The sequence below is a fragment of the Vanessa tameamea genome, chromosome 13, assembly GCF_037043105.1.
Source record: "Vanessa tameamea isolate UH-Manoa-2023 chromosome 13, ilVanTame1 primary haplotype, whole genome shotgun sequence".
Lineage (NCBI taxonomy): Eukaryota > Metazoa > Arthropoda > Insecta > Lepidoptera > Nymphalidae > Vanessa > Vanessa tameamea.
The window spans coordinates 11,858,376-11,870,543 of NC_087321.1; the positions used below are offsets into that span (position 1 = coordinate 11,858,376).

Here is a 12,168-nt window from a genome sequence, read left to right on the forward strand (position 1 = left end):
TGGCGCGTCTTGATCTAGTCGAAGAGCGAGCTGATTATATTCGGCATTGTGTTGAAGTCGGAGTTCTTCATCTAAGCGTTTTCTAACGTCTTGACAAAGATGTATAACGGATAGAAAACTATACTACGTGTTTGTTTAATACACATTGACATTAGGGATGTATAAATGCTTTTATACGAAATAATATACAGTCTCACATTTTATGCTTTTATTAAGTATTAGGTATAATCACAGAAAAAAGAACTAATACCTTAAAAATAAAATTAGTCAATCCCTTTAAGTATAACATTATGCAAAAACAAAATATAATAAGTATTTTTTTATTGATTTCGGTTTGTGTTACGGATAGATTTTTATGTCGGATATCCGATAGTTTCGATTACGATAACGGAGCCCCATAACGTGCCTGGTGTATAGCCATGCGCGTACTGTTAAACTCGTCTTATTTTTCCGTTCTTACGAGTGACTGGAAGACCATAAGAAGTTTCTAACAGACATAATAACAGTTCGGTTAGACTTAAAAGACAAGATAAGAGCACGCGTTACTTGCATCGTATTATTTTATGAGCTTTTCGATAGCCTTTTTATAAGTTCAGGCTAAATTTTATAGCTCACATTGTTATAAAGTCACGTCTTAATACTCCACAAGTAGCAAAATTAAAGAAGTAGCTTAATCGATTTTATTGTTGAATATACGAACTTACTATACAGCATTTGTCCAAATTGAATACTTTTATAATAATTATAATAATCATTTTTGATAGTTATATTTAATAGTAACAAAACTCTTAAATTAATACTAATAAATGAGAGATTTTAAAGTTATAACTTCTTATGGGAGGTTAAACCGCTTTGTTACGTAACGCGTTACGGCGCCAGTCTTTCTGGCTTCCCTTTCTCTTACGTATACGGCGTCCGTAGGCAGGCTGTTCCTATCTCATTCTAATCCATAACGCGACAGCTTAAGTTATCACTAAGATAAAACTATTAAACCAATATACATAAATTTAATATTATTATAAGTAGCTGTCACTCGCTTTAAATTTAGACTAGACATGACACGCGTGAGTGTCATATATACACATTTTTATACAAGTATATAAATCTTTTGTACGTGTTTATGTTACTGTAATCCCTAAGCGGTTGGATGCGATAATATTTTTATATGTATTTGCGTCTGTCCAGGGATGGCTTAGAATGGACCTGAATGATTGAAATTATTATTATTTCAGCGAGACGTCGGCGCAGCTAGTATATATATATATATTTGAGTGCTATCTTTCAATATTATTAGTTTCCTTTTTGTTTATCTGTAAATCTAATAAACATAACTTTTGTACTGTAAGTTTAATAAGTTTTTTTTTATTAGTATTCTTAATTAAAATATTCCCGTGGACCATTCGGTATCCTTCTGCTATGAATTTGTGGAACAAACAATGTTTTAACGAAATTAGAAGCGGTGCTCCGTGTATATTCTGGAAACCACTCGTCCACCAAAATCACCGAATAACAGTCTCTGCTTTGTGCAAGTGTGAAGGGTAATTGAGCCAGCTTATTTCCAGACAACATAGAAAACTCTTAATTAATAAAAGCATCTCTGATATCAACTATAATGAACCGACATCTGTTCTATATATTTTAACATATTTCATTATATTAATGACATATATTTATAGCGACGGCTCAGTTATTAGAACACGTAGACTTTAACCAAAGATTATAAGTTCAAAACTGACAAGTATTTTGATTCGCGTTTTTAATTTGTGTCAATCCAGACCGTTTCCCGACAAGCCCAGTCATACGTTAAGAGGCCGTAGTTTTACTAACTTTTACGAATCAATTCATAAAAAATTAAGTACGTGTTGCCCTTACGTGTTGAAAAGTTTTAAAATTTGACCTTGAAATTTTCATTTTGCTCTGAGAAGTTTCACTTTAAAAAGACGAAGCTATTGATGTTGTCATTGACGGATGGCATCAGTTGAGTGGGATTCAGTGCTATTGTGTCGTACGCTATATATATGTACGTAGCATACAAATGTTACTAACACGTGACGTTGGGAGATATTAAAAATTGTTCGACTTTCATTAGTGTGGCCATTATGCTACGTTCACACAATAGACGCTTATAGGCATTGTGTATCCGATGATACATAACATGGATTTATTATACATTATTTTCGTTACGTTGGTAACTCCGTCTTGCAATTTGTTGCCTTATGATATAAGCCATTGATCTGAACTCAATGAAATTTAATATTAAGGAAGTTGGGAGAGGCGGATTTCCCTATAGACGAAGTACACCTAGGGTGGAAATGTTTAGAGGGTGGTAAAATTTGGTTGGTAAGCTTGCTAGTACGAGTCCGCTGTGATCTTATACGTCAACGAAAAACAACTCAATATGTGTCAATACTCCATAGGACACCGTATTAAATTACCTACTTTAATTCTTATTTTTTTAAATACATATGACATTAACAGCCTTTGAATTTAACACTGGTGGGCTAAGGCCTCCTCTCCTTTTGAGGAGAAGGTTTGGAGCATATTCCACCACGCTGCTCCAATGCGGGTTGGCGGGTACACATGTGGCAGAATTTCGTTCAAATTTGACACATGCAGGTTTCCTCACGATGTTTTCCTTCACCGCCGAGCACGAGATGAATTATAAACACAAATTGAGCACATGAAAATGCAGTGGTGCTTGCCTGGATTTGAACCCGCAATCATCGGTAAAGATGCACGCCTTCTAACCTAACCTAAGTAATTCACGGGTGTAGGGCAGCCAAGATTAGCTGGATACTACAGTCATTACTGAGAGGAGACGGATAATTAATCTTAAGAGATATATTTATTTATAATTTGACGACCTCCGTGGTCGAGTAGTGTGTACACCGGTTTTCATGGGTACGCTACTCTGAGGTCCCGGATTCGATTCCCGGCCGAGTCGATGTAGAAAAAGTTTATTAATTTTCTGTGTAGTGTTGGATCTGGGTGTTTGTGGTACCGTCGTTACTTCTGATTTTCCATAACACAAGTGCTTTAGCTACTTACATTGGGATCAGAGTAATGTATGTGATGTTGTCCAATATTAATATATCTATATACAAATATTTATTTTTAATTCATGTATTATAAATGGTTAATAATGCAAGGTAATTAATATTTGGCAATTATCAATAGTCACACAGACTAACCACAACAAAAGGGATTTGAAACCGCGATTATCGGTTTAGTTGCACGTATATATGGATACTATATCCACTAACATAATATGTACTTTATTAAAATTTTAATAACTAATTGCCATAATGTCACTTGGTGGTAGGGCTTTGTGCAAGCCTGCTGGGTGGGTACCGCCCACTCATCGGATATTCTACTATCAAACATCAGTATTCAGTATTGTTGTGTTCCAGTTTGAGTGAGTGAGTGAGTAGCCAGAACTACAGGCACAAGGGACATAACATCTTAGTTCCCAAGCTTGGTGGCTATGTAAAGAATGTTTAATGTTTCATACAGCGTAGCCAATGGTGGATTCAGAGGGCCTCTCAAAAACAACCGAGTTCTTCGGTGACAAATCTTAAAGTGAACTCATTAACTCATTATTATTTTAATTAAATTTTTATAGCTAGTATTATACTACCTGAACCAAAATCAAATATTTTGTGCTCTTTACTTTGCTAAAACTTCCCACCAGCGGTATAGAACTCTCCTAAACAGCAAACCTGGATCCGCCTTTGTTTCTAATCTAATCTTGTCTAACATATTGAGTAATTGACGTATAAGCGTTCATATTGAACATATTAATACCCTAATTAGCCGTAAATGAAGTAATATGCTATTAATGTCCCTCTGTTGAGAATCTCCTTCTTTCCTTTTGAGAAACGCTGCTCCAATGCGGGTTGTCGGACCTACGTGTCCAAGATTTGTATCCAATACATACAGGTTCCACACACTGAATTTTTTTTTTTATTATGTTAGAGGTGGCAAACGAGCAGGAGGCTCACCTGATGGAAAGTGACTACCACCGCCCATGGACATCTGCAACACCGCGGGGCTTGCAGGTGCGTTGCCGGCCTTTCAGGAAAGAGTACGCTCTTTTCTTGAAGGTTCCCAAGTCGTATCGGTTCGGAAAAACCGCCGGCGAAAGCTGGTTCCACAGAGTGGTTGTGCGAGGCAGAAAATGTCTTAAAAATCGCTCTGTTGTGGATTTTCGTCACCGCTGAGCACGAAATGAATTATAAATATAAATTTATTAATTATATAATCAAGCGATTACATTTCCAACCTGTTGCACCGTTTAATTAACAAAATAACAATTTATCAAAATTAATAATTTTATACTGTGTTTAAAATCGAAAATAATATTTATCTGCTATTAATATCACTTACTATTAATAAAGTATACAGAAATACTAAACAGTCGTTAGTTTTTCTACTTTACTATTGTTATGAGTTCGTCTAGAGAAAACAGGCATTGTAATAAGCTTTTTGTTCGTTAAGTAAGAAAACATTGTAAACAACAAACGATACTCGAAACACTTAAATCTGATTATGAAAACTTTAATACTTAATAGTTCCTCTTGTTCGCAGATTCGCCTAACAACGACGGAATAGAAATGAAGATAAATAAGTAGACACACCGAATTTTATTCACCTTGATAATGGATATATGACTAAAGAAGAAATCAAACAGGATAATGACAAACGTAAAATTAAAACTAATGTTCTACCTCCTAAACTCCCTTCTATCCGCCGACTTGGTGCACTCTCGTCCCTACTCGGACTTCAATTCAACGGATATCATAATGAACTTTTCTAATAATAGTAGTACGTATAATATACCCGTAGATTCTAATTCCGACACGCTCATTGTTGCGAACGAGGAAGAAACTGCAGAGGAAACTAATAAGAGTTCCAATACACAAATGGAGGCTATAGTGAACGCTGAGCAGGACAGGGACGAGGCGTTTTCCGAGAATAAAAACCAAGACCAAGTTAGTATATTAAAAATACATAAGAACGGAGGGGAAGCCTTCGAGAAACAATTGAACATATCAAGTCCTCTCTTAGACGAGATGATAGACTCCGAATCGGATAGAGAAGAAACGTTAACTGACATACTCTTTAGACCTGATTCTGAATTCGCCGAGGACACGCCTAGATTCGAGTTCTTAATAGCCGCTAAGATTAATGGCAGCGACGGTAATGACACTAAAGAGATCTCTTTTAGTGATAATAATTTAGATAAAAGAAATCGTAACATCAGTGATGTACTGCGAAAGGTGGATTATGTTGAACTAGTAGAAGTTATCAAGCCTTCGAATATGAATGAGAACAAGAGCGCGTATAATTTAGCGAACATCACCGCGCACAATGTAGATAACGATGTGGCGCCGGACACAAGTGAGTAACTGTTCTACATACACCAACTATTTATTACCAACGATTCCATTTCTTATTAGTTCTCTTGACGAAAATCAAAATTCCTTCTATGTATGCTCAAAATAATACCAACGTAATCACGTAAAAGGATCCTAAAATATTACACCGTATTTTACTAACAGGTTGCGTAGAAAGAGAATTTATGTATGCATATTATTAAAGCATTCGTATAAACATTGGGGAGTACGAACTTAAGAATTCAATTCGACATGCATTCCGAGCTGAGGGCCGGAGGTAATACGGGGCAGGAATGTTTTTATACGTTGGAGGTTTAATTCGGAATAACGCGTTTATTGTAACACTCCAATTAATGAATGCCAGACATGATTAACCTTGCTGAAATTCAATTTACCGTAATTTGTTCGATAATACGGGTACAGCATGTTATGCTTCTGGTTTAATTTTTGGTTTCTACCCTATTATATTAATCAATTCTTAGTAATGAGGAAGATACGAGTATTATATTATGAAGATATTATATATTAACATCATTTTATATGAATGCATATATGTATATTATTAATGAGGTGAGGTTTTATGTTATGTCTAGCTGAAAGAACTTCTACACCAATATACATAAAACTTTTGCCAGAATATGCAGTGTATTCCAGTGTATAATACACTTCGCTTTTATTCTAATTATAAATTTATATTATTAACGTAATAACGTGAATCCAATGTTCTTGTAAATATGTACCGAGAGGTTTAATCAAATAGATGTTTCAATTAGTTAAAAATATAAATAAAATATTCCGAATACATATTATATTATTTATAAATGTGTATAATTTCACGAATCATAGGCGCGTGTTTATTTTTAATTAGCTCTTCGCTTATACATACATTGATTAAAATACCTAATTACATCGTGTTGATTCAGAGGTCGCGTATTTTACGAGGTGCGTACTCGCTGGAGTCCTTAAAATCCCAGGAGGCGGATCTTTTTGACAAATTAACGACCATTCTAAATTTATAACTCGCGATTAGGGCAAACCCTATATATATTATTCGACTACGTATCAGCAGTACGTGTAGGGTTAAATGACTTTGGCTAACGTTATTAAAGTAGAGTTAGACGTAAAAATCGGTTATTATTCAAAAATATATATGTATTTATAAAATCATTTGTCTTTACTGAATAGCATATCAACCCTTATAAAAGACTATTGATTCTAGAAATCATACATTTTAATAAAAAAATGTTTAGTTTTTATATGTGTCAATAGATGGCGTGGTTAACTTTACTCGGTTTTTTGAATCACGTTATCCTTTGTGAAAGGAAATAGTATTGGGTTAGTAATACATATTATTAATTGTTCTAATACGATCCATAGACGACCTGAAGACGATCTGAACGCTCCCGACGATTTTATTACATCGGCGAACGCTAATTTTTTAGGTAACGCGTTACCTGTCCGCGCTTAGGTATAGCACACTTCGCCTTACCTTCAAATGTCGACGGTGTTCTAAGCCAAATTCTGGCCTCACAGAAGGCACCTTAGGACGCTCGTACTCTGAGCTCTTATATACGCCCCGCTCGGTAACGCTGTAGACTGTAGAAACAACTTTGGCCAACAGCTACTATGAATTTGAAAAAAAATGAATCATCTATTTTCTAATAGAGTGGTGTTTTATTCATAGGTTTGTTTCTAAAGTAAGAAAGGATTTTTATAAATTTCATCTGTAACAGAGGTATGGGAGGGGTATGTATGAATTTTACCCGAAAGAAATCGGGACGGGCACCAGTTGACTAGTTTATTGGACGCAAATTTAAATATCAAAATACTATGTGTACTGGGAGATATACGGGAATTTTATAAATACGAGAGATTTGGTCTTTTATAATGACGTTATCGCCAAGTATTTGTTCATGCTTCATTTAAAAAATAATGATAATATTTTCATTTTTATTTCATATAGTAAATTATTTACATGATTAAGATAGAGGATTTATTTCAAAGTATAAATGTATTATTGTTAAACAGGTATATGTACATTTCTTAGCATATCCTTTCAAAAGGGACAAAGAGCAAGCTTTGCGCGTTGACCCTTTTTGACGTCTACCTAGAGATACGTCACAGTTTCACACTTTTGTTTGTGAACGGTCTATCGTAGTAATATTTTTGAGTATATAGCTATTGATGTAAAACTGAATTGAACTCGAGTACATTTTGTAAGTCGCATTTAAGGCGTGGATTGACGTAAATAAAAAAAGGGTAACTTTTTATCTATAATCGTCCCCAAAACTTAAATATATCCTCGGATATATGTTGACCTACATGACATTAAGCATTTACAAAGAACCATACGATTTCGTTTATATTAGCTTTTTAATGTCTAAAATATCTGTCTAATGTTTTTTTTTATTCGCGTCGGGATTTTAATTACTCATACATATAAAATAAATAGCCATCGCCGTTTATCTCAATACGAATAGTATAATATTTAAAGGCATAGTTAATTAATAATTAAATATCTTTACTGACTAATATCGAGGGTTAGGCTTAATATTAATCAACGAAAAACACAATTGAGTGAGATTCACAGTTGTATCACAAGAAGTAAAGTACATTAGAAAATCATAGATCGTAATCATTTTTGAGGTTATATATATGTATTTATATAAGGAGTACATAGCGCTTAACAATCTCAAAAATGTTTTAGATAAAAAAATAATTGAATTAAAACATTTAAAATAATGAATCTTCATGAAGGAAATTGCGACGAAGCAATTTTCGTGATTGTGCAACACATTAAAAGCAAAACTGCATAAAAACAGTGCACGATGTAAAACTGTTACAAGGCCAACGGATAGACCAATTACTATTTACCACTCACTTAGTATTGTTGTGTTTCGATTTGCGATTGAGTCATTTTAACAGACACAACGGACATAACGCTTAATTCCGCTACTACATGGCGTCGGATTGACGTTGTAAGGTAAGGTTAAAATTTCTCACGGCGTAAATGTCCTAGGTCATATACAATATGAAGGTAGTCGTTCTCCAAAACGTGAGTACAGCTTGAACAAATAGATTCACAAAATTTAAGCCGTAACAAAAAAAAAAAAACAAAACTTATTTCGAACTAAAACGATGTAGGTTATTGTAATTATATGTAATTAATTTAGATAGTTTTATTGATCATTTCACAAATGGTTTAGCACGGTATGCTTGTAGAATAATTATTAATATATCCCTCTTGTATGTAGATTTAAGAAATTGCTATACCGTACTCGCGTTCGTGTTAGATTTCTTTAATATTGCAACAAGCTTAATAAATAATGTTGCCATACTATTCAAATTAGGTAATTGTCTTTTAGATATATTAAATGATTCTATTTTTAAGCGACTTCAAAAAAAGAAGATGCATTCAAAATTGATGTTTATATTTTACGACATAGCTCCGTCATATAAAGGTTTGCAAAATTCTTTTTTGTTCGAAAGAGGTTTATTTCGAAATGAAAATAAAGTTTTCATTTTAATTTTATAAAGACCTGATGATGAGTTCCGGAGACAGACAACGGAACTCTTCAGTAAATGCCAGCAAATAAACCGCGATGGCTATGTTATTGCTATATGCCAATGAAGTCGGTTATTCGTTTGTTAAAATTTTTTTTAATGAAAATATTACTTTAATGTATTATTTAACGGAAACAATACAGAGATTAATATCAGTAAAATATAGAAAAAAGGTATCACGTAAATGTGCCCCTGATAGGATACCACAATGACATTAAAATCTTATATGTGTCATTGTATTTACAAGATTTAAATACAAGCAAACACGTAACACGTCGATAAGCGATTGATTAAAAGCTTGAGGAGTCTTAACTCTTAAAACTTCTCAAGCTGTCGGGTGCTGTCAGCTATGATCGATCATGCTACCCGCAGCATGTAGGCACGTGACCTGTCGCAGTTCTGTCCATGTTTTCAGGTTACACTGACGTGCAGACACTTTTCCTGGCCTGCTTCGCTACGCTTCTGCCACTTCTAACCGTGCTCTTCGCAACGCTTCTTGTCAGGTAAGAATATTAATGTAGTTTTAATATATTCTTATATATAATGTAGTAACTCATTCGGTCGTAATTTGACCATTTTATTTGACATTGTTTGTGATAATTTTTTGTGTAAAATTTAACGTGCAGAATGGTACCAAATACAAATATACACAGGTACAGTACCCTTTTTTATTTAATTTTATATTCGGCTTACTAACAATTACTTATACCAAATCAAAATAAAATAAAACTTAGCTCGGTAAAATATCTAAAAATTATTATGAGCATTATATCAATTTTGATTTTCCATTCCATTCCAAACATTTTTGAGTTTATTGTTCTCTTCGATCGAATCTTCATTTCCAAGCGGTGTTCATTCTCAAAACTTAAACAATTACGATTCTAAAGTGCTCGTATAAGGGCCAACTTGAATAATATTTTGATTTTAATTTATTGATTTATATTTAACCTGACAAATTTTACTTAATAATAAAAAGAATAAACGTTCTTCAAATGTTATATGCGATATGTATATATTTTATATAAAGTCCATTAATTTCAAACGATGATAGCGGATTCGTAGTTCAACGGCACCCGGGAAGGTCTATGCTTTTTAGTCGTCTATATAACTCTTACATAATCTTGTATATTAATAGCGTAAACCGATTTTTGTCCCAGTGATTATGGGACGATAGCTGCACATAAAAAAATTATTACGGTTATAGTCTCATTTTGAAGAGATTCAGCCGTAGATGTGGAGAAAATTAAGGAGGGTTCTTGATTGCAATTTATTAAATTGTTACGATTTAACAAAGAATTAATTTTAGAGACCGGAAAAAAGTTACTGGCCGGTTAGAGAGCGGCACTACGGCTGTTTAAAAAAAAAATGAAAAACGTAAACAAAATTAAAGTACATTGATATCCAATTATATAAATATACAACTCTAACAGACATTTAAGATTTCATTTAAATCAGTTTTCATCATTTTGGCGCCGAATGTAGATGAGTAACTTGCAGTTTACAACGAAATTATATCAAAATAAGACCCCCCATAGGTTTCGAAATTGCTAAAAAATGTTATAGATAAACGCGAAGTTTTGCGGGAGGCCCACTTACCAATGAAAGTAGTGTGTTTATTGTTTGTATAATGAGGCTCTAAACTTTGTTATTGATTGGCCGCTTAGATGTGCCATTCAGATAATTTACGGCCTAACTTATAATATTATGATTCGTAACGGCCATTTTGCAATGATAATACATTATATAAAACAACATAGGTTTAAGGTAGCAAGTCAGATGCTGGTAATAAAAAGATATAATAAAAAAATGTCTTAATCGTAATATTTTTAATTCAGTAAATTTTAGTCCAACAAACTCTCGAATACTCCGGGGAACTGTAATCACTCTCCAGTCCCAATTCGATGGTGTAATCTCTGAAATAAGACGATGTATTAATGTAGATATTTTTACATACAATAATACCGCCTTCACACTCAGTGACCACTGAGCCATACTGGGATCAGTCTTTTTGCAAACATAACAATTCATTTAACAATCTCGATGCTATTTGAACTTTCCTGCACATATATTTTTTTCTTTTCTTATTTATTATTTTTAATTTTTAATATTGAATGGTTTAATTGTATTGAATGCTATAAATTACACCTCCGTGTAGTATCTTGGGCCCCTTCTGACCTTAAAAATGGAATATTTATTTACAAACAGCACACAAGAATAAACGACAAATTTCATCTCGTTTAATTTGACGCATAAATACAACCTAAGTCCGCTAATGAGGCAGACAGCCTGCCTTGTAATATAAAATGTTGTATAAAAGTCAGAATTACCCACATACGAGTGAATAATTAAATACTTTCGAAGTAATTGTTTGTGTCCTAAAGGAAATTGTGTTATTCAATCAATTAGACCGCCCATAAGGGTATATTGTAGATACTGCCCCGTACTCGTTTCGGGTTGACATTGGACAAGGGCATACGGGTTTCGACCATCCCTTGAGAATTCTGTTACTCTGTTTTCAAACATTTATTTTTAATTCCCCCGTTGTGTCATTTTGTTTTTTCCACATTTTAGAAATGAAAAGCCTTTGTTGTTTTAATACGATTTAGTTACAATACGGGAATCTTAATCGAAGGTCGCGGGTTCAAGTCTCAGCAAACACCACTGTCTTTTATGTGAATTTACCACGACGTATCAGATGAAAATGAGTCCAGCATGATTTGTGAAGTGAAAACAAACCTCCTCGAAAAGGAGAGGATAACTTCTGCCGTGGATGCTTATTGTTACTGTTCACTTTGAATTGGTTTGCATTTATCTGCAGGGTCATTTATACCCTTATTGACATCAAATGTGGGCTTATAAATTTGTGAACATATAATAACTAAATAATTAATATATGTATAATGTTTTTTATTAATCAGTAACAGATAAAATATAAAATATTTTTTTTATCACAAATAAAAAGCCTAGTTTTCAAAACTAATAACAAAATTAGTTTCATATACATTTGTAATGAATATATTTAATATAAACCAAACGTATGTAACAGTATGCACTTTATTAATAATATTTAAATAATATTAAGTGTACGCGAGCAATCCTTTTAAATTGATCGACGGACGTGTCTGTGTGATGCTACCTTTATGCTCCATCCATTATAGATGGTAAATCAAATTGCCGGGACAATATCTGTCAATCGGGTACATCCGGG

The 12,168-nt window shown here is 33.6% G+C and overlaps 1 protein-coding gene across 3 annotated transcripts in view; it reads left to right on the forward strand.

Moving 5' to 3' along the window:
* The window catches only part of LOC113399612 (uncharacterized), a 64,808-nt gene that overhangs the window by 21,369 nt on the left and 31,271 nt on the right, over positions 1-12,168 (forward strand). For 2 of the 3 annotated variants that reach the window (XM_064216789.1, XM_064216791.1), the window contains exons 2-3: positions 4,588-5,400; positions 9,358-9,463. In XM_064216789.1, coding sequence (XP_064072859.1) covers positions 4,695-5,400; positions 9,358-9,463 — 812 coding nt within the window. In that variant the 5' untranslated portion in view covers positions 4,588-4,694. The remainder of the gene's footprint in view (positions 1-4,587; positions 5,401-9,357; positions 9,464-12,168) is intronic. The other variant, XM_064216790.1, reaches the window with a different exon arrangement.